Consider the following 24,529-nt stretch of genomic DNA (forward strand, 5'->3'; position numbering starts at 1 on the left):
TAGGCAAATTCACAAACATTTCACTCGAGTAATTAAAATCTATTTTAAAATATGTTCCATGTAATTGTCTAGAGAGTAATGATTAACCTTTATGAATTGTTATCATACTAAACACAAAAGACCACACATTTATAATAACAAGAGTTTTTATTAGGTTTATGTGCAACTTTGGATAATAAGGTAGATTTCTTTTCCTTTTCTTTTTTTTTTCTTTTTTTTTGTCGGTGGTGCTGGGGATTGAACCCAGGGCCTTGTGCATGCAAGGCAAGCACTCTACCAACTAAGCTATATCCCCAGCCCAGGTAGACTTCTTATTATGTAGAGTTAACAGACATACCTGCAGCTTCTAACAGAGCTTCCAGTCTAGCCTGTGTTTCTGGATCTACTGTCCTGAGGTCTGCACCATCAGCAGTACCTGACAAGAGCAACTTGGAAGCCGTTTCCAGCATTGGATTTTCCAAATCATCCTGATCCAAAATGAAAGACTCCACCTAGAAAACAAACACAAAAAAGAAAAAAAGAAAAAAGAGGAAGAAAGGAAGAATGAACGGAAAAGTGGAAAGAGAAAAAAAGGAAGAAGGGAAGGACAGAGAAATATGTTAACATAATTACCAAGATAAATATAATGATAACCCTAAATAAATTTTAAAAAGATACCTAAGCTCCTTGCTTAATAGTAATTTCTTACACAAATATAATTTTCTATTTAAGAAATCTCATTTTGTTTACTGAAATCGTATGTGTTCTTTTCAATTTTAATGTGGTTATGAGATATGAGTTTACAAAGTTAGTTATTAAGCTATAAAACTTTGACTTTAGGAGAAGACATAAATCAGCAGTTCCTCCTTCCTTCAGACCTTAAATCAGTCTTTAAATGCATTACTTTCAGGATGCTTTTATACATTTATGAACTATTATGCTTGCAAGAACTTCATCTAAGGCTTATATTTAATAATATTATTAAATATTGAGGTTAAACTATAATATAAAAAAATCGTATAACCATTAACTTCATCAGAAAAATCTTTTAAGTACTGGAAATCTATCAATTATCTAGGGAAATAAATATGAATTCTAAAATTCTTATTTGTGCTTGGAAACTTTATTACTGGCAATAAATATTGTCTTAATTAAAGTAACAGGCTTACTTCTATCATGTTTAGAATGTCTGCCAAACACTGAGTTTGTCAGTTGTACTTTTCAGTACAAATGCTATTTCATGAAAAAATATGGCTCATTCACTTTACATCTTGAAAACAAAAACACCACTGCCTTTCCTCCAAACACCCTATTTTTTAATGTAGCAGAAGTGCTTTATGTATACTTCCAATTTTGTCACACCCAGTCCTATTAGAAGAACATGCATTAAAAAGTGGAGCTTTTATAAAATTAATAACTTTTACTGCTTTCATTTTTAAGGTAAAATTGGCTTTTAATTTTTCTTTAACTACAAGTACATGGCAACCAAAAGTACAATGACACTAGAATAGTTTGATGCCGTGACTTTAAGAATGTTTACTTGCAAAGATGCTCTTGTACCACTAGTACAATGTCAACATAGTAAAAATGACAATTTCTTAGTATTATGATGAAAATAGTTTTGAACACCTTAAATACCCTGAAACGAACTTTGGGACCCTGAGAAGCCCACAGACCTATATTGAGAACCACTAACCTTAAAAAAAAAAAAAAAAAGAAAAATCAGATTCAATTAAAAAAATTTAAAGAATTATAAACTCCTAAGGCATAGGGAAAATTTTCATTCTGAAAATCTCTATTGTAGTGCTATTTATAAAGAGATATTAAAGTATATTTCTTGGGCTCAGAGGTAGAGTGCTCGCCTAGCATGCATGGGGTACTGGGTTTGATTCTCAGCACCACATACAAATAAATAAATAAAATTTAAAATATATATATATATTATTATCAACAAAACAATGTTGATAATAATTATTATATAAAATATCACTAATATGATTCAAAGAAACTAACTTCACAAATCTAAAGTAATTTTAACACTATTAATAACTAAAATAGATATATAAAAAATAGACACATAAAAGCAATTAACAACCTACAGCATAATCATGCTCATACCTAGTATGCGCAAGTCAGGAGTAAGAAAAATACCTTAAAGAATAAATATGTTAACAAGCATAAGAATTCTAAAATGTTTCATTTTTAAATGAGGTGACAAATGGTCACCTATCAAGTAACCATGCATAGTGTAATTTTTAATCAACATTTAATATTAAATTAGATTTCTACTATTTCAAAAGCAAACAAATACAGAATTGCCTGAAATAGTGTAAATATTTGAAAATTTTCATAAAAATTTAAAGTATACATTAACTTTAACCAATCAAAAACCACTGTTAAGGTGTTAAAGTAAAAAAAAACCACAACAATTTTTTTATAGGTTCGGTTATTTTCAAATGCAGAGGCAAAGGCATGGTAAAGCAAAAATCGTCTTGGGTAATTAATTAAACTGTTATAGTCTGGGAAAATTGGAAACTAATATGTTACACTTTGGGAACTGGACTTTGGGCATGGTTTGGTCACAGCAAGGTATGATTCAAAACTACATAGTGGTAAAAATGCCTTCCTATCTTAAAAAATGGTTCAAAAGATGAGTCTGGATCTAAAGAAAAGGCTACTGCCCAATGAAATTTTATCTATTAAAATATCCATAATCATTTCAACTCAATGAGAAGACAAAAGAAAGGAATCAGGCACAGTGAAGACACCTCTAATTCCAGGGACCTGGGACACTGATGCAAGAGGATCACTAAATCTGAGGCCAACCTGGAAAACTTAGTATGATCCTGTTTCAAAATAATAGCAAGGGCTGGGCATGTAGCTCAGTGGTAGAATATTCTTGAGTGTTCAACCCTCACTTGGGTGAGGAGGGTGGAGAGTGGGTGGAGGGAACAAAGGAAATATAGAAACATTAATACAGGTAAGGATGAATAGATGAAAAATGTTTTAGATTATTTTAGAAAAAAAATCTGTTGTGTACTTGTATTGAAATATCACACTGGACCTCATAAATATGAGGTCAATTTAAAATTTTTAAACTTACAATAAACACTATAAAAATTTGTAAATTGACTTTAAATTTTTTTTTGTCCCAGATTGAACCTGGGGTGTTTAACCACTGATAGATCCCTAATCCCCACCTTTTTAAAAAATATTTTTGCGATAGGGTTTCACTAAATTACTTAGGACCTCACTAAGTTGTTAACGCTGGCTTTAAATTTGTGATCCTCCTGTCTCAACCTCCTGAGTAACTGGGATGGCACATGTGTTCTATCATACCCTGCAGAAGTTGATTTTTAAATCCATTACTTTTACAATATAAAAAAATTTGAGTGGCTGGGATTGTGGCTCAGTGGTAGGACAGCTTGCCTAGCTTGTATGAGGCACTGGGTTCAATTCTCAGTACCACATATAATAAAGGTCCATCAACAACTAAAAAAATATTCTTTAAAATGATAATTTAAAAACAGTAAATTTAAATGACTATGAAATACTACATAGAGAACTTTAAAGTAGCCAGTGGAACAAAATGCTACCTTTATTTCTTTATTAAACACATATTTATTTAAAACTATTTTTTTTTAATTTGGATCTGGAATTGCCCCCAGAGGCTCAAGGGTGAAGGTTTAGTTCCAAGGCAGCAATGTTCAGAGGTGAGATTTGTGGGTAGAGATTGGATCATAACGACCCTCCTCATCAATGGATTAATCCACAGGTAGATTCATAGCTGATAACATTATTGAGAGGTGGTGGATACTGTAGGAGGTAAGGTCTAGTTGGAAGAAGTAGGTCACTAGGAGATGTGCCCTGAAGGGGTATTTCTTATCCAAGGACCCCTTCCCCTCAGTCAGTCTACTGCCCAGCTGCCATTGAAGTGAGCAGCTTTTGCTCAGTCATATCCCTCTGCTCACCAACAGATCCAAAACAATAAAGCCAGTCAATCATGGTCTGAAATCATAAGCCAGAATAAATCCTTCCTTTTCTCGTAAGTTGTAATAAATCCTTCCTTTTCTCGTAAGTTGTTTTTCTTATGTATTTTGTCATAGCAATAAAAAGTTGATTAACACATTCTATGGGCAAAAGATAACAATTTACTACTAGGGGATATAAATGTTTGTAAAAACCAACCCTACTATCTAAGAAACATATATATTTTTTAATGAAATTAAATACAAATAAAAAAATACAAGATAAAAAAATAAATAAGTAATGAGATAAAAAAGAGCCATACAAATTCAGAGAAAAAGTCTAAGAGTACTTCCTCCTTTAACATCAATTTTTGTTTTCCAATTGAAGGGCAAGAGTGTAGCTCACGAAAGACTCCAGGGTTGATACCTGGTGCCATACAATAATATTCAATACTCTTTCCAACTGGAAGGATCTTATGCTACATTACAGAGTAAGTGCAAAAAGAATGAAATGAAGGTGCAATCTCATAAACATACAAAAATACACTTATTTTTCTCTTATTTAAATGTAAGACAGATTATGAGCATACATACACCTCTCTACTACATCCTCAGCTGAGGTAGTTCAGACTAAAAACTGATGCTTTTTCCCAAGGAAAATTCACTCATCTTTACTATATGATTCTTATAAAAAATTTTTATGATTCATAATCAAGTTCTGGAAATCAAATATTAAAAATGGTCTGAATTAAGAAATTTAAATAAATATTTTAAATATTTTATTACATACGGTTCTTGGGATTGAACCCGGGGCCTTGCATATGTTATGCAAGGGCTCTACCACTCAGTTACAACCTTATATTTTCTTTAGATGAAATGTATAAATAACTCTCAGGAAGCCAGGAAAGAGAAAAGGAATGTCTTTTTTAAAGTTTCGCTAAGAGGGGGAAAATGCTATTAAGGTTATGAATACATAAAGTATGACAACTAAAGTTAAAATTAAAGTATTCTGGTTGTGTTGTTTTAACCAGTTGGATATTTCATGAAATGATGCATGTATCAAATTTATGTATGAAGAACCATCTGGAAGAGCCAGAGAAAAGGAGGGGAAAAAAACAAAAATCAAACAAAGAAGGAGGACTTCAAGTTCAAGGCCAGCCTAGGCAACCTGGGGACCCTGTCTCAAAAAAAAAACAAAAAACAAAAAAAAAAACTAAGGACTTAACTCAGTGGCAAAGCACTGGCCTAGTATGCACAAGGCCCTAGGTTAATCCTGAGTACCTCAAAAAAAAAGAAAAAAAGGGAGGGTGGGGGAAGAGAGAGAAAAGAAAGCAAGACAATGCCAAGAGCCAGAGAAATGGCAGGTTTCTAAATATCTAACACAAAGGGACCAATTATCCAATTAACTAGTTCAAGAGAACACCAGAAATTTCAAGGCTGGAGTAATAAAAAGGTCTACTTTTGTACTGTTTTAGAAAAGTGGAGTTTGAATTTTTCATTTAGGAAATCAGGCTGTTACCACCTAAGTCTACTATTTAAGTACTAAAAGTGGAATAGTCAAACATTATATGCCCCTGATTTCTGCAACATATAAAAATAAGCAGTACCTCCAATGAAGAATTCTTGCCTCTCCAAATAAACAATAACCTAATAAAGCCTTTAGAAATAACTTCCAGTTTAAAAACAAAATAAGGCATTGAGAACAAGATGAATTAGTTTTTCAAAATAGGCACTACTGATATTTTGGGTCAGATAATTATTTGTTGAGGGGCTGTCCTCTTCACTTTATGTATTTAACAGCATTCTGTGGTCCCTAATCATCAGAAACCAGTAGCAACACTACCTCATCTTGTCAATCAAAAATATTTCCAAATATTGCCAAATATCCCCTTGGAAGAGAAAAGAACCCCCTCTCCCATAAAATCCTAGGAGGAACAAGGAGGTTGAGAACCACTGAGTTAATAAACAGAAAGAGACATCTAAAATGTGGAATATTTTACAATATTACCACCCACTTTAAGTAAACAGAATGGGAACAAAAATAAAAAATAAATAAATAAAAGAACTGCTCTAAATAAAAGAGACTTGAAAAATATAACCAGCAAAATAATATAGACATTTAAATCCTGATTCAAACAAGCCAACTATAAAAAGAAAAATTGCATTTTTGAGACAAGAAGAAATCTACATAAGTACTGGCTATTAAGGAATACAAAGATATTACTTTGATTATATAAAAAATGTCCTTTATCTTTTAGACATGCACACTGTAGAATGTAAAAATAATGCTAAGACTCTGTCATAAAATGCTTGAGGAAAACAAAGCTGTTCGGAAAATTCTTACTAATACTGAACCTGAGAGATACACATATATAGAAACAGGCTTTTTTGTATAAGTCTCTGCAATTTTGTGCACGTTAAATGCTTTTGGTTTTGAAAGATTAAAGCTGATGTTTCATTGCAGAGGTTGCTTTTGTTTAAAGAAAAAAACTATAGCATTAAAAGAAAAACTTTGCCCACCTTCTGCCCAAAGTAAACCCAGTTTAATACTCAAAACACAAAGACATGGAAATTTGGAGAGGCTAGACTATCTGACTAACTGTGAATATTAGCATTACATTTAAAAGGAACTCTTCCTCAAAATAGATACAATATTTCTGACATACTAGAGAAGAATAATCCAGGATAAGGAGACAGTATATTTAGATTAATCAGACATCATGCATAGAAACTCTACTCAAAAAATATCTACCACCAATTACATATTATGGGTAAAAGAGTACCCTAACCACTGTTAAAAAGAAATACAAAAACGGATTTTAATATCAATGTCTTCTACAGAAAGACAACATTAAGTGCAAACAACTCAAACAAGTTTGAAAACAGTGCTAAATAGATAATAACACATTGTGCACAGGAAGAAGAAAAAATTCTGAAAGAGTAGTAAAAGAATGATGCTTAAGGAAGATAGAGACTTCAAATTATGAGGCTAAGCTCAGCTTACAAACATTTGAGCAGTAAGGCAAATAATTTTAGTGTTTTAGAAAGATAACTAGAGAGACTAGGGTTGTGGCTCAGTGGTAGCAAGCTCGACTAGCATGCATGAGGCACTGGGTTCAATCCTCAGCATCAAATAAAAACAAAATAATGTGTCCACATAAACTAAAGATACATAAATAAATAAATACTTTTTTTAAAAGAAAGATAACTAGAGACCTTGTAAAAGGTGTTTTTGGACAAATCACCTTTCATATAAATGTGATATCAGAGACAAAGAAAGCAATCAGGAACTTAACTTTAACATATTAAATGTAAGATTACATGATGTGAGAATAAGGAAAAATATCTTTAAGGATAAACAAACATACTTCTATCCTGTGTACTTATTTATCACTGAATTTCAAGATAGTGATTTGAATTTTAAACTGATAATGTATCTTCCAAGAAAGGTAATCTAAATCTTTATTAAACTACAAATGTTTCTTAGAACAACAAATAATTCTACACTTGCTCCAGGAAATAAAAATATTTTCAATCCAAAGTTCACCACACTTAAAATTTTTAAATATCTTAATAAATCCAATCAATATAGAAAACCTCTCTAAAAGAATGTTTATGATAAAGTTTTTTTAAAATTTTTTTCCTGGAATTTTACTTTTACTGAATGTATTTGATTTTTTTATGACCCATTTGGTCATTCGAATGATATAAATGGGTTTATAAATACACATCTATAATACTATTTTTACTTACCAAAACAAACAAACAAAAAAACCCTCTTAAAACAACTTAGAACTGTCATGAACTGAATTACTTAAGATGTCACTTACTCAGTGCTATTAAAATCATAGACTAAGTGAACGTAATGCTAGCTAAATACATTTTCCAAATCTTGGTATCATTTATTATCATGAACATTATCTTTTACACATAAAAAGATACTAAAGAGCTGTACATAAAGGAGCTGCACATAAAAGCTAAGAAACTATAACTTGAATCTATTGAATGTATTCTTTTTTTGTGTGTGGTGATGGTGGTGATTAAGCCACACTTACACACCCAACTCCCTATTCTTAATAGTTTACAATGTCTCTAAAGCCCAGAAAAAATATTATTTGCTTTTCAAAGTTCTTTTTTTAAAAAATTTTGTTCTAATGGTTATGACAGTAGAATGCACCTTATTCTTTGAATACAGATAATCACAGATACATAGATATTCCACAGATAAGTGCTGGGATGGAATTATATATAAATAAAATAGTATAACTTATAAACTCATTATTAATTTATTCTTCTGCACATAGCCCCATATCCTAATAAAAATTCCTTTGGTTTGTGTTTCATATAGTCACAAACAAGAGTTAAACTTCAGTAAAATACCATACTTGTTCATAAAAACTAAACTGTTCCAAAACTAACATAACTGAGATAGAATTTTTTTACTCTATACAGACAAAATTTGCAGCAAAGTCACTGAGAACTAATATACGTATAAAATGAAAACTAAAAAGATAAAATAAAGTAAAATAGTTTTTCTTGTAAAAAGAATGTCAATGAATATTATGATTATGATAAAATTTTGAGATTAAAACTAAAGTGAACCTGATTAAATAAGTAAGCTTTCAAAAGTATATTTATAAAACGTGATTTATTCCTTCCTACATTTTTCATATTCATCTATCCATATAACAAACATCAGTTAAGCACATACTATCATCTAGAAATATGCAAAGAATCAGTGATACAATTAACATGGCTTTATTTGACACAAAACATGAACTCCGTTTTATGCTTCAAAGTGCTTATTTGCTTGGCACTCAATATAAAATTATTAATATAATCCAATATAAAATTTAATGATTATAATTTTATCAAGTAGGCAAATTACAAATGTTTAAAGTAAGACAAAATTCGTAAATTCTCAAATCTAGATTTTAAAAGTGGATTCTTCTGTAAAAGAATTAAAGTTGAAGAGTATTTAAAAAAATTTCCACCAAACTCTTTATGATCAGTAAGATTCAGTAGAAGGATAAAATTTAGTTACAAATTTAGCTTGTTTCTGGTATTATCATTTTTTCATCAATTATCATAAAAACAGCTCCTGAATATAATGATCCCTATGAGATAGCTTTAAAACGCCTACAGACACATATACCATAAAATCTACAGGCATACACCTGCTGAAATTTCAGAATTCTAAAGATAGAAAATACAAAATGATTTTGGAGTGATGAAGGGGGAGGCTGTTAAGATGATTAAAAATCAGATTCATATCAGATTTCCTAAATCCAAGAAAGAAACACGCTTGGATTCATAAAACTAAGCATTTAGAAAAGAAACCAGTAAATACAATATATCTTCAACCTCTCAGATTATCAACAAATAATTCCTTAATGCTAGAAAAGTGAAAGTATATTAAGATATAAACATATTAGTAAGATTATTTTTATAAACATAAAAGCCATAACCGATAATGAAATATGCCAAAACCTACATTCCAAAGGAAGGGAGCAATTAGTTACAAATGCTAGTTAGCTTAATTTAAGATCTACCACAGGATAAGACTAATTCCCAAATGGGGAAGAAAAAAGAAAACTCAATAAATTTAGCTACAGACAGGAAAGGGAATGGGGAGTCAAAGCAATAATAAAATACAATGTTTTCATTATAACCTTAAATGTTAGGAGAGGACCCAAAACAAAAAAGACAAGTTAATATACAATTAAGTGAAGAAAATTCTTCTATTTTTTTTTAATGACACGCAGATTAGGCTTAAAAGAAAAATAAGAAAAAATCCAACCATATTCTACTTTGAGGGAGACATTTTTCAATCATCATGATTGAAAATGGAATAAAAAACCAATTTCAGTCAAGGATGACATTATTCAATTAATATCAGCTGAAAAAAGAATTCAAAATAAAAAGCATTAAATGATAAAGAGATATTTTATAATAACAGTTAAAATACACTCAGAGTATATAATAGCCAACATTAATGCACCAAACAATATAATAAAGAAAAAAAGTAAAAATGCTAGAAATATAAGAAACTAGAAAAATCCATATAACTTAGTGAGAAACTCTGCACATACTATTAGGAAATGAAGAGCAAGCATATGATGCAAGAATAAAGAGGATGAAGAAATAGAATTTTCTATAGTTCTGGAAAACAGAGTATATAGTCCTTAAAAATCAAACAAACAAAAATCTGATCAACTTTAAGCAAAAAGGAAAATCTCAATTGTTTTCAAAAATTTATACAAGGTCACATTCTTGGTACATAAAGCTAAAAGAAACTAAAAATTAACAAGTACCAGGGTGTCATGCTATTTGAAAATTTTAAAAGGAAATACAAAAAGTCTACTAACTCTCAGAAATCAAAAGAAATAAAAATTATTATTATTATTTCCTATTGGATTTGGCCATTTCTGTTTTTACAGAAAAAATTTAACACTTTAAATGTATTCATCAGAACCAAAGCAGAATTAAAATAAGTAAGATTTAAAATCAAAATACAAATGAAAATGTATTCATGTAATTAACAATGCTAAAAACAGAGGCAAAGAAATTGAGAGGAGTCAGAGGTTTCATTATTGAAACCTCAAATCTGTTCCTGGGGTAAGACTAGCAAAAACAAACAAGTCTTTGGCAAGTATGATCAAAGAAAATGAAAGAAAGTGAAAATAAAAAAGAGCTATTAAATTTAGAAAATAGCACAATCAATACATGTAAAAGTCTAAACTAAATGAATGGTTTTGTAGAAAAAGGTATTACTGAAATTAAACCCTGAAGAATATGAATGCTGAAGAAATCTTAAGGGTAGTCAATGACTGACCTCCAAAATGGTACTGATCCCAAATGGACCTGGAGGTAATTTCTAACAAATTTAAGAAACATTAGAATATTTAAGAAACTGATTATTATTTTATTTACAATACCCAGAAGAGAGATGGGAAAACTCTTTAGCTCATTATAAATAATCTCAACAAACCTAAAATGGAATGGCAAAAAACAAATAAATAAAACAAAAAAACTTAAACAAATAATACTTATTAGCAAATTAAATGTAAAGTAATATAACTACTACAAAAAAGAAACAATAAAAGAGGACACAAAGAAGGAGAATTAATTATAAAAAAGAAATAGTAATTTCCCTTGCTTAGGTTTTCCTAACACTTCTTTCTTCAGGTCTCAGCTTCTATTTTTTCAAATGATATCATCAAAGGAGGCTCTCTTTACCATACCACCCATTCTGTTTATGTCCTCGAGAACACTAACAGAACCTGAAAATACCTTGTTATCGGGTACTTCTTTATTTATCTCTGTTCACATAAAAAAGAGGAGACTTTCAGACTTTTCTGAATAATGACGTTATGGTAATAACTGCACATCACTTGTATGTGGCACAATTCTGGGCACATTACAATAAATTAATACATCTTCACTGGATATTTTTAAAATAAAACATATTATGACCAGCATTAGTAAGTGTAATGTCTACTACATTAAAATATCAGAGTTCAAAAAGAACATAGATCATCTCAACAAAAGTACTTGATTAAATATAATAGCCATTACTATAAAAAATACTTGTTAAACTAAAAGTAATCTACCAAAAATATAAAGCACACACACACACACACACACACACACGTACATATAAGCAAAAAAATATATACATGGATACACATGTATATGTGCAGACTACATATACATATCCACAAACATACAAAAAACTTTTAAAAGTTTAAAAACTAGTATTATTAACTTAAATCAGGAACAAGATGATCAAATCAGAAACAGGAGTGAACAGTTCTAAAACACCTAACCAATGCAATAAGACCAGAACAAAACAAATGAAAAATCCTAAAAGTACAAATATTGAAAAAGAAAATAATGAAATGCCATCATTTTCTGCAAAAGTAATCATCCTTCTAAAAACTTCAAAGTAATCAAATGAAAACTAAATAAGTTGTAAAATCGAGATTAAAAAAGAAAAACCAATAGCCTTCCTATGTATACCAAAAGAAAACCCATCAGAAAGTGTAAAACAGAAAAGATGTAACTCAAAATAGCAAAAACTAAAAAATCCTGGAATGTACCTAACAAGGAAAGTGTTAAGACCTACACACAAAAAAAAAAACTACAAAACTTTACTAAAGGACATAAAAGACCACCCTGAAGAAATGGAGAAGCATACCATGTTCCTGGATAGGAAGACTCAATAAAGATGTCAATTCTCCCCAAATAAATCTGTAAATTCAATGCACTTCTAATCAAAATCCCAAAGGGATTTTTAATGGAACTTGACATGTTGGCTCTAAAGTTCATCTGGAAGAGAAAATACACAAAATTGCCAAAAAATTTTTTGAAAAACAATGGGAGGGATGCCCTACCAGATGTCAAATATGGAATTGACAATAATCAAAATTGAATATTGAATCCAGAATACATATATTTGGGACATTTAACATGTGAAAAAGATGGTATCTCAAAACAGTGGGGAAAAAGATATATCACTGAATTATTTTGTAGAATAGCTATAAAGCTGAAAAAATAATTAGACTTCTACCACAGAGTACTTAAAAAATATATATGGATTAAAATCTACTTGAAACATACAAAAGCAATAGTAGAAAATGTTAAGAAACTAAATTGATAGGATAAGAAGGCTTTTCTTAGAAAAAACACAGAAGTCTAGAACCTAAGAAAACACAATTGACAGTGAAAAAGTGAAAATCCAAAGATATCTTAAAAGAACACTGATAGGCTAGGATAAATTATTACAAATTATATTGTATATATTGTTAAAAAATTATAGAAGTTTAAAATTTCAGTAAGGATAAAAATGGCAAAATATTGAAGAAATACAAAGATGCAAACTTTACTGGAATCAGGTTAAAAACAAACTAAAATAAAGTATCATTTATTCATCATTGACAAATAATACCTAAAGTTTTAGAGAAAGGTTGGTAAAAACTAAAATCAACATTTAAAAATGCCTTGGTTTAATTTCCCCTTCTTTTATGTTTTTTGTTTGTTTGCTTGCTTTGGGAGGGTGGCTGCTGGGGCTTTAGCCCAGGAGCACTTTAACACTGAGCCACAATTCCAGCCCCTTTTATTATTTATTTTGAGACCTTAAGTTGCTTAGGACCGAAATTGCAGAGGCTAGTCAACGTTTCAATCCTTCCTCAGCCTCCTGAGTTACTAAGATTACAGGTATTTGTCACCATACCCGGCTGTGTGTTTTTTTGGTTGGTTTGTGTTTGTTTTTATGTGGAAGTCTAGATGACTGATTTGAAAACTTCCTTCTTTTCTAATATAAACATCTAAGGCCATAAATTTCACTCTATGCATAGCATTAGCAACATACAAAAAAATTAGACCTATTTTATTCAATCCAAAATATTTTCTAATTTCCAGTGTGGCTGCCTCTTTGACCTATGTTTTACTTTTAAGTAATTTCCAAATACTTGGAGATTTCCCAGATTATCTTTCTGCTTTCTATTTCATTATGGTCAGAGAACAGAAAATCTTTTAACTAAAAGTCAATATGCTCTGGAAATTTTGTTTAGAATAAATAATTACTTTTACTGTGTGGATTTTAAATGAATTTCATGGAAAGGTAATTAACAAAAAAGGCATATTGTGCTAAATTTTGTTATGTATACTATGCTACAATAAAAAAAGCAAAAACAAGGAAAAATAATCATCCTTTGTGAGCAGAGTTTATCAAATCAGAGAAAGAGATTTAAAAGTTAATAGAAATAGTTACACTAGTATTTCTTTTAAATTCAATAGGAAAACGGGGGGGGGGGGGGGAGGGGGACCCATTCTAAGAATCCTAAAAATTTTAAAGGTAGAATGGCTCTTAAAGATCAAAAATATCTAGTCTCACACTTACCTCTTGAACATATGTTTGTAACTCTGAAGTGCTCCATCTTAATGTCTTATACTTCAATTCTATCATTTTGCTATATCTATTAACTCTGAACTTTCAACTACATTCTAGAAACTTATTTTCCCTTTCACTCAGTCTATCTGTTTTCTTCTGGGTCATTTCTTTCCTGTCCAGTTCACTGTGCCCATAATTCAAGAGTACTCTCTGGGTAGCTCCCTCAAAATACAACTTCATATGCTTCTATTCTTTGATTGATCAACTAATTTAAATACTGACATGTGCTCTGTATCACCTTGGACCCTTTTGTTTGTTAAATTATATACCAGGGTAATTTCAACCATAAACAGAAGTTTTAACCATGATTACTTCATTGAAATAACTTGAAAAATTTATCTCTTCCCAGTTTCAGCTGAGCTTAAGTTCTGTATCACCTGAACTGCTAGTTATATTCTCCTGGATATATTATAGGTACTTCAATTAAGCATATCTTCAACTGGTATCTTTCTGTACCCTCTTCCTCATCACCAACAAAAAGAGATCTCTTATTCCTCCCATATAGTTTTCTCAGAGGAAAGAACAGAGTTTTGCCCGTATTATCTTCATTTCTTCAAAGACCCCACTGACCATAGTTAATATTCCACAGGGGGCAGCAACAACAGGGGATTTCTAATAGGTTATCATTAGACAAATGAATTATAGAACTGTTTATATATACACACAATTGCATGTACATGCATGCATACATACGTATATATAAATCTAAAAGTATTCCAATTCTGTTTGAAATATAAATCGGGTCTTATAATTATTATTAAGAGCTGTCCAATGGTTCCTATTTCACTTAGATAAAAAGCCAAAGTCTTACGAAGAGCTTGAGAAGAAGATTTACATTAAACAGGGATGAGAGGTGGGAGGGAAAGGGAGTGAGAATGATATATAAGAGGAAAGGAGGGGTAAGACAAAATAATACAAATGGAAGAAATGATTTACAGTAGAAGGGGTAGAGAGAGAAAAGGGGAGGGGAGGGGAGGGGGGATAGTAGAGAATAGGACTGACAGCAGAATACATCAGACACTAGAAAAGCAATATGTCAATCAATGGAAGGGTAACTGATGTGATACAGCAATCTGTATACGGGGTAAAGTTGGGAGTTCATAACCCACTTGAATCAAACTGTGAAAGATGATGTATTAAGAACTGTGTAATGTTTTGAACGACCAACAATAAAAAAATTAAAAAAAAAAAAGCCAAAGTCTTAACAATGTCCCCAAATGGCAAGAATTATTATCTGTTTGGTCATTTATGTACCCTTAGCAACAAAAATAATAACTTTCAATTTTTGGATAAGATCCAACAAAAATGGATATTCTTGGCATATCAAACCATGGTGAACAAGAAGTAGCAGTGGAATACTAGTTTGTTACTAATACTCTAGTTGCTAATTTAAAATCAAACACGTATATATGTACCTTATTTAATAAATTTCAGTATTTATCTAAACAGACCAGAGCTGTCAGTTATAACTAGTGTTTCTCTTATCAATTTTGCTTTATATGAGTCTAAAGGAAAAACCAATTAGAAGGTATATTTTATGTAATGCAATAAAAATAGACTAAAATTATGTTTGCTTGGATTTCCATTAAATTCTAAAATTTAAAAAAAAACTGGGAAAAATAGTGAACTCCTTTTTAGGTAAGGCTTTTGAACATTTGCATTAGCATCAGTCTAGATGAAATTGAGAAAGAACTTCAAATTGAGAAAGTTTAAAATAAAATGTATATTGCATAGACACTAGTTCCTAAAAAGCTAAAAGTACAGAAAGAAACCAAATACCATAAACAAATGTAAAGCAATGCTCCTCCCTTACTATCAAAAAAACTCATTAGAAAAGGGACAGTCACCTTATGTTTGCTTTTTTGTTTGGAAAACACACAGTAGCCCAAAACAATTCAAGTCTAACATACAGTTTATATTAACATCACTTGAAAGACTTTTTTAAGGAGCTGGGGTTATAGCTCAGCTGTACAGCGCTCGCCTCACATGCGCAAAGCCCTGGGTTCGATCCTCAGCACCACATAAAAATAAATAAATAAAATAAAGGTATTAAAAAAAAAAAAGACTTTTTTAAGGCAAAGAAATGTATCAAGACTAATATTCCTGAAGATATGGTCTCAATTCTAAGTGCTTAAACAAGCCTTTTAAAGATTACTTTAAAAACTAACTCCTAAATAATTTCATTGTGGAGATCAAGAATATATAACTATATACGGGAAAAATGAAAAACAATTGTCTTAATACCATCTTCTCTAAGAGTAGGTATTTTTGACTTGATATACAAACTATGAAAGTGCTTCCTTGCAAAAATCTTAAGTGCGTGGGAAGATGCGCTCTGGAATACTGTGCCACGTGACACAAAAAGTAACTTTGTTAAAGACATTATTGGCAAAGGTACATATAAAAATCGGGATAAAATTACTTTACAAAATGTGAGACTGGTTTAACAATTACTTTATAAAGTAAGTATATATTTAAGTAGTTCCTCTATATACTAAAATTTATATTTAAGTAGAAATTACACTGGCCTCCTCGCTTAAAGGTGGCCTCATGATCAATTTCACAGTACTGAAATATTAAGGTTTCCATAACTTAGTTGTTTGTTTATTGGTTATTTATTTATTTTGCATGGCCTGATTAAAAAAAGGTCTGCAAACTATTTAGACAATCCTTGGAAACTGACCTGCACTTTGCAAGGTATAACCAAGTAACTCTTATTTTGAAATAATCTTACTATACATACATGAAACCAGAATCATAAAAGGCCATGCTCTTGAATTAGGAAAAAAAAAAAACTCTTTAAAAAAAAAAAACTGGCCCTGCTTTGGTTTCTCCAATGAAGTCTTATTTTCTCATCTACTACTTTTGTCGTGTGGTGTCAGACAAGCAGCAACCAGATACAAGATTTGAGTCCCATTGAGTATTTACACAAAAGTTTTGCTTTCATACTAAAAACAGGACTATTTTGCAACTGATTTAAATAAATATAACACTGAACTACCTCAACTTACAAAGATTAAAACTTATCATTTGCATTATTAAAAGATCTTCCTGGGTGATCCAGTAGATACTGTTTAGCTAAATAATTTGGACATATGTCTCAATGATGAGAAAATTTACTTTTGGTTGGTGAAGCCTATCTTTACTGATCTCTGTTTACCCTATAGTGCTTCACACATCAAATAAAATGCTGGTTAAATTTAATGTTAAGTACCACTTTTTATTTCCATGATTTAAAATATGTGAAAAAAATTAATCTCCAATTAACTCCAATGTCCAATTTGTCGGAATAAATTGACTCATCTCAACTTACATTGGTGTTTGAGTAAACCAACTCCCAATCACTCTAAACTGAAAAGCTCTAAAATTTTCTCATCTTATAGGTGCAAATACTTCTCAGTTAAGAGAAAGGTACAAGATGGAAATGCATGTTACTACACAAATACCATTCAAATTTTAGATATCACTAGCTATACAGTAAATACTGTTTACATTAAGGAAATTGAGGCTTACACGTTCTTTACAATATAAACCACTGTGATATAATGCAAAAAATATAGTCTGATTAAGCTTCACATTTTACAAAACAGCACACCAAAAATAACATGGTTAAGGGAGGAGAAAATAGGACTGAGGATATTCCACTGGAAACTTAACCAATTCTGTATTCAAACATTAAAACGTATAGTAATAAAAATACTAGCACAACTGAAAAGCCATTAAATTTCCACAAATAATATACTATGTTAAGCCCAATTCTTGATTTTTAAAAGTAAAGAGAATCCTATCAAAGCACTTCACAAGAAAACAAACTGAGCAAAGGTGAAGAAATTAAGGTAAAAGACATCACATTAAATATAGTCAAGGCTTGGTATATTCAACCATGGCAGTATATTATATAAGTCAGCCACTATCATTTAATAGTATAAAATTAAAAATATTGAAAACTACTGTGTACAAACTAAGGTTTCTTCAGATTTTGACCACCATCATTTCCTCTAACTTTAGGGTAACCATGCACATATAATCTAAATCAAAATATTTTTTAAATTATGCCAGAACAGTAATTATATACTAGAATTGTCCCAAGAATACTGAAATATATGGTCACTGATCTATCTACCTGCTTAATCGTATACAAAACTTACATTATAGAAACATTCAATGCAACAGAACACTCATACTAAATTGTCATTCATTACCGAGAGTAATAATGACAAGATATCCAGTATTATTTAATTAGCAGTAAAAATAAATCTATATACTGAAACCCTTAAATCACCCAAACAAATTGTGTAGTTTCTCAATGCAAATAAAAATCATGTTTGGTTACACTGCAAATATATAAGAAGGAAACTACTCAACAGCCGTCAACTCAATTGATAAAGAGATTATTTAAGGATAGGTCTAATTGACAAAAATCTTAAGAATCCCCAAGAAACCCCATTACCTTAGCGTTAATTTTTGGTACTATATTAAGTTGTATTATTTACTTTCTTGACTAACTAATGACTATATTAAGTTGTATTATTTACTTTCTCATCTAATTTGTTGGTCTTTTAACTAGAATGCAAACTCTGTAAAAACAGAAAATTAATCTGTTTTTTTGCTGTAATTCAAGTCAAGAGCAGTGAAGGATACAGGAAAGCAATTTCTTGAATGAACATTACACTGAAGATATTTAGCTTTGAAGTAAGGCGCAGGGGCACAGACCTGTAATCCCAGTAACTCAGGAAGCTAAGAAAAATCATAAGTTTGAGGTCAGATACATATCTTAGCAAGAACCTGTTGTCAAAATTGAAAATAAAAGGGGCTGGTGATGTTAGCTCAGTGGTAGAGCATTCTTGGGTTCGATCCCTAAGAGTTTGGGGTGGGGGGGTATTTAACTGTGACAAATCCTTTATTTGGGGATCCTGAGACACCTCCATTCCTCCCTATTTTTTCATCACTTAAAACACTTCTAAAAAAAAGTATATCCATGAAGTACATCTTCTTCATTTACAGGGTACTATTGCATTGACATTTCATATTGTTTTAGTAAGTGTACCTTCCAAAACTTGAAAAATGCTAAATATTAAAGTGAATTCTTTAAAGAATAAAGAGCTTTATTCTCTATTTGCACTGATTATGGAACGAACATAATTCTAGTTACAAAATAAAATGACATAGGAAGAAAAATTTTGTCCAAATTATTTAAACAGTGAAAAAGACTATGACAGATTATGAAAACTTCCTATTCACATTTTTTAGAAAGCATCACCCAGTTCATCTTTGTGCTTCCATTCAGCAATTAATAAAGAAGCAACTTTATTCTCTCATAAAGTTTTTGAGGAAACTTCTTTAAATGCTCTTCACCCATAGTCTCAGTATGGTGGAGTTATACACCAGAATTATTTCTTAAATATACTGATGCCTGGTCCAAACCCTGACTTACTCAATCTGGGATATTTTGTGCTTGGGCACAAAGACAATTAAAAGCTCCCCAGGTTAAGTATCATGGTCAAGGTCAAAACCACTGCTTAAAAGATCAAAATTAGCAACTCCATTATGAAAGTAGTTTATTATATGAAGATAAAAATAGCTTATATCTAATAAAAAACTATTTAGTCATTTTAACTGTTGTTGGTTTTTGTTTACATTCAAAACTAGCATTTTATAAGCCACATAAAAGAATCTTTCTCATGCTTTCAATTATTAAGCAAATACCATTAAAATACCTGTAATATTCTCAGCACTGTGCTAGTCACTAAAGAATAAAACTGGATGCCTGATATGTGAAAACCACCTCAAAACATAAAGCCACACCTCCAAATTGATTCCAATAGGAAAATTAAAAGTAATCCAAACATACAAAAATACAGATGTACAATATTACGTTCCCAAGCTATTATGCAATAATATTAGTTATAGTATGTACTTAGAGTTATGTAATAATAAAAAGTGGTACTTCCATTAGATTTAAGGGTTAGGGAAAATATAAACAATATGTGAAGGGTAAAAAGCAAAAACAAATATTTTTATATAATATGATCACAAAAGACTAAAATTGTACATATCTGCAGAGAATGGACTAAAAAAATATCAAAATTTAATACTGTTCACCTTTTAAACTTGCAATTTTAATTTTCTTTGAATCTTTCCAGATTTTTCTATGCTTTCCATAATATTTTATAACTAATAACATTTTCCATCTCATTCATACCTAAAGAGCTAACCACAGGATGATTGCTATCAATAATAATAACCTCAAACAGTTTATTTTATATTAGTTGGAGCAATTTTGTTTTTTAATTTTTCACGCAGTATGTTAAGCTCACCAAAGATGTGCAAAGAATCAAAAGCACCTTAGATGATACTATACAGGCATGGTACACTATCAATAGTTAACCCTGACAGATCATTATGGCAAGTGGCATCTACAATGTCACTGCACTGACATGTTTCTATTAAGTATATACTGCATGCACACAAAATGAATTGACTACAAGGAAACAGAAGAGATTTGGAGAGATTTAAGATGTAGCACTCAATTAGCCAAAAAAGATATTTCACTGCAATTTTGCTACAGAAAAGTAGGTTTGTTACAGTACAAATGTCTCCACAAATCAGTAGTTTGAACACAATAACTATGCATTTATAGTCACAACAGACTAACTGGTACCCAAGTAGACAACCCATCTCTTTTAGACAATGGACAACAGGCAAAACAAGGGCATGGCCACTGACAATAACAAAGAAGTGAGATCTGCTGCTTTCCTGCTTTCTGCTGAATCCAGCAGTATTTACCAAACACAGGGCAGGGAGAGGGAACCAAAGTACTACTTAGCTCAGGAGATAAACATTATAGAGTTTGGAAAAGCTAAGGTAGCTATAACTTGGGGGCAGAAATTCATGAAGAACAACAGACTGAGAAAAGAATTACTAGGGAGCTGTAAGCTAAACAAGTATGGGAGACACAGAGATCCAACCAGGCCCAAAAAAAGGGAGAATTTCACTGAACACCTGAGGTATTTGGTAGAGAACCCAGAAAGGCCAAACATAAAAGTGGGGCCACTCATAGACTTCTAGAAAAATGTTCTAAAAAAAGCTTCAAAACAAGTCTCAAAAGGATGAAGCTAATTCTCAAGCAACCTAACTACCAGTCAAAAATAAATTCAATACTTCTTAAAAGGAATGAAATCCTAACATTCAACGCTGTAATATCACAATGTCCAGCATCAAATAAAAATTACTAGATTGCAAGGAAACAAGAAAATATTTCCCATAACCAGTGGGAGAAAAAGTAGAAACAGGCTCTGAAATGAGAGATGTTAAATTATAAATTAGCAAATAAAGGCTTGAGAACAGTTCTTTAGGTATGCTCGAAGACTTAAAGAAAATATGAACATAAGGTGGAGAAAAATTAAGTCTGTGAAACTGAATAATCAAACAGAACTTCTAGAGTTGAAAAACAATATTTGAAATAAAAATTCACTAAATAGCCTGTAACATGTGATTAGATGTTGCAAAAGAAAAGACCAGTGTAATCTTACGACAGTAACAGAAATTATTCAAATTTAAGCACAAAGAGAAAAAGGTTTTAAAAAAAAAAAGGACAGAGACAACATTATCTTTGGGACAATATCAAGTGATCAAACAGCATGTCACTGGAATTCTGGGATAAAAACAGGTGGAAAGACAAGAAAAACATTTGAAGAAATAGTCTGAAAACTATCTAAATTTGACAGACTATAAGCTTACAAACACATTAAGTCCAACAAACTTCAAAAAGGATAAACATAAAGAAAAATACACAAGAAAAGTATATCACACTGGAACTATAGAAAAATAATAATAAAGGGGAAAAAAAGAGGAAAAATGATATTATATACAGAAGTTCTATCATCAGAAGGACTGGAAGACAGAAGACCAAAAAAAAAAAAAAATTCATTTAAAGTGCTAAAGGAAAAAAAACAACAACTTTTAAATGAAAAATCCAATATACTATGCAAATATTCTTCAAAAGTAAGGAGATATAGAAATATTTAGACAAAAATCTAAATTTGTTCCATCAAATATGTACTATTTAATAAAGAAACACTGGAGCTGGGGTTGTGGTTCAGCAAAACGACTGCCTAGCACATGTAAGGCCCAAGGTCCGATTCTCAGCACCACATAAAAATAAATAAATAAATAAAAGGTAGTGTGTCCAACTACAACTAAAAAATATTTTTTTAAAAAAGAAGAAACTTTAAAAGGAAACCTCCAAAAAGTAGATAGAAAATAATAACCAGTGAAACTGGATACAAAGTGATAAAGAGGACAGAAATGATATAAACATGAATGTCTAACTTTTCTTCATTTAAGAAAATCAACAATAATCTATTAAGGCAATTCACAACATACACAGTAATTAAATGCATGATAATAACCAGATAACCAGAACAGACATATAAGAAATTAAATAAAGTGGTATCAGATTCTTAACATTATATGAGAAATGATATATTATGCAAAGGCAATGATAAATAAACTAGCACATACATATCGCAAGCACAAGAACCACCACAAATAAAACAGATAATAAGTTAATGGAGATAATAAAATGGAATATTAAAAATATTCACAAAAGACTCAGCATAATCTAACAAATCTTTAGCAGAAAAGAATTGCAACCTCATTTCAAAATATACTACAAAGGTATAATAGTCAAAATAATATGGTATTAACATAAAAACAGGACCATACCAGCATAAAAACTCAGACCAGTGGAAGAGAATAGAGAGTCTAGCAATAAATTCACCCTTTTCCAATCAATTGATTTTCAACAAAGAAACCAAGAACATTTAACAGTGAAAGGACAGTCACTTCAACAAATAATACTGGGAGAACTAGATAGATATTCATATTTATAAGAATGAAATTGGACCTTTGTCTCACATCACATACAAAAAAAATGACTCAAAGACTTAAATATAAGATGGATCAAAGACTTAAACAGAAGAGTAAGAATTCTTAAACTACTTGAAGAAAATACAGGAAAAATATTCTATGACACTGCTCAAGCAATGATTTACTTGATGATATCACCAAAAACCACAAGGGAAAAAAATTTAAAAAAAATAAATGAATGTGTTTACTTCAAACGAAAATGTTTCTGCTCATGTAAACAAACCATCAATGAAGTTAGGACATAACCTACAGAATGAGAAGAAACACTTGCAACTATACATCTTTATGAGGGGCCAATATCCAAAATTAGAACATAAGAATTCAATACCAAGAAGACAATTCAATTTAAAAATGGGGAAAGGACCTGAATAAGTATTTATCCAAAGAAAGCATACAAATGGCCAACAGGTATATGAAAAAGTGTTCCAATAATATTAATTTTCAGAGAAACGTGAATTAGAAACACATTCAGATATCATATCCCACAACTGCTAGGACAGCTAATATCAAAACAACAAAAGACAGCAAGTATTGGTCAAGGACGTAGAGAAAGGTATACTGTTGGTGGAAACAAATTAGTACAGCCATTAGGAAGAACAGTATGGAAGTTCTTGGAAAAAAAATGAAAGAATTAACGTATGATTCAGAAATCTCACTACTAAAATTATATATCTAAGGGAAATAATATCAGTATTTCACAAAGATAACTGCAATTGAATGCTCACTGAAACATTTTTCACAAAACCCAAGATGTAGGAATCAATCTAAGTGAATTGAATATTAATAAAAATGCCACACATCAAAATTTGTGGTATAGCCAGGTATGATGGATAAATTAACAAGAAAATACGTTATACATACAAAATGAAATACTATGTAGCCTTTAAAAAAGAAATCCTGCCATTTGAGACAACATGGATGAACCTTGAGGATATCATGCTAAGGGAAACAAGACATGCACAGACACACATATACACTTATTTGTACAACCAAAAAAGGGTCAAGTTAATAGAAGTAGAATGGGGGAGGGTATCAAAATTTCTGTTAGGAGAAATAAGTTGAGGTGTATTTACAATGCCTCTATAGCTAGTAACAATGTATACTTGAAAACTCCTGAAAGTAGATTTTATGTATTGTCATCACAAATAGTTGGTATGAGAAACAATGCACGGATCAATTAGCTCAGTTTAGCCATCATGCCTTACAACATAAATATATACAATTTTTATTTGTAAATTAAAATTATAAACACTAAATAAGGTAATATAAAAGGCATAAACAAAAGAAAAAGATTAACAGGACAAATAGAAAACACTTAGCTTTGGAGGCTGAAGCAGGAGGATGGGTTCAAAGCCAGCCTCAGCAACTTAGTGAGGCCCCAATTAACTCAGCAAGACCTTGTCTCAAAACAAAAGGGCCAAGATGTGACTTGGTAGTTGAGCACCCCTGGGCTCGACCCCAAATAAATAAATAAGTAGATAGATAGAAAGATGGAGGCTGAAGCAGGAGGATGGGTTCAAAGCCAGCCTCAGCAACTTAGTGAGGCCCCAATTAACTCAGCAAGACCTTGTCTCAAAACAAAAGGGCCAAGATGTGACTTGGTAGTTGAGCACCCCTGGGCTCGACCCCAAATAAATAAATAAGTAGATAGATAGAAAGATAGATAAATACAATTAGCAAGATAGTAAAAAACATA

At 31.0% G+C, this 24,529-nt stretch overlaps 1 protein-coding gene and 1 non-coding gene across 6 annotated transcripts in view; both read right to left on the minus strand.

The window, feature by feature from the left end:
• Positions 1 to 24,529, minus strand: part of Ankrd17 (ankyrin repeat domain 17) — a 147,656-nt gene that overhangs the window by 81,104 nt on the left and 42,023 nt on the right. For all 5 annotated transcript variants that reach the window (XM_013361937.4, XM_005333254.5, XM_013361936.4 and 2 more), the window contains exon 2: positions 338 to 491. In XM_013361937.4, the coding sequence (XP_013217391.1) occupies positions 338 to 491 (154 nt within the window). The remainder of the gene's footprint in view (positions 1 to 337; positions 492 to 24,529) is intronic.
• Trnaa-ugc (transfer RNA alanine (anticodon UGC)) lies at positions 223 to 295 on the minus strand. The gene has a single exon. It is a non-coding gene; the product is annotated as a tRNA-Ala (tRNA).

The sequence above is a fragment of the Ictidomys tridecemlineatus genome, chromosome 9 (genome assembly GCF_052094955.1).
Source record: "Ictidomys tridecemlineatus isolate mIctTri1 chromosome 9, mIctTri1.hap1, whole genome shotgun sequence".
In the NCBI taxonomy this organism is placed as follows: Eukaryota; Metazoa; Chordata; class Mammalia; order Rodentia; family Sciuridae; genus Ictidomys; species Ictidomys tridecemlineatus.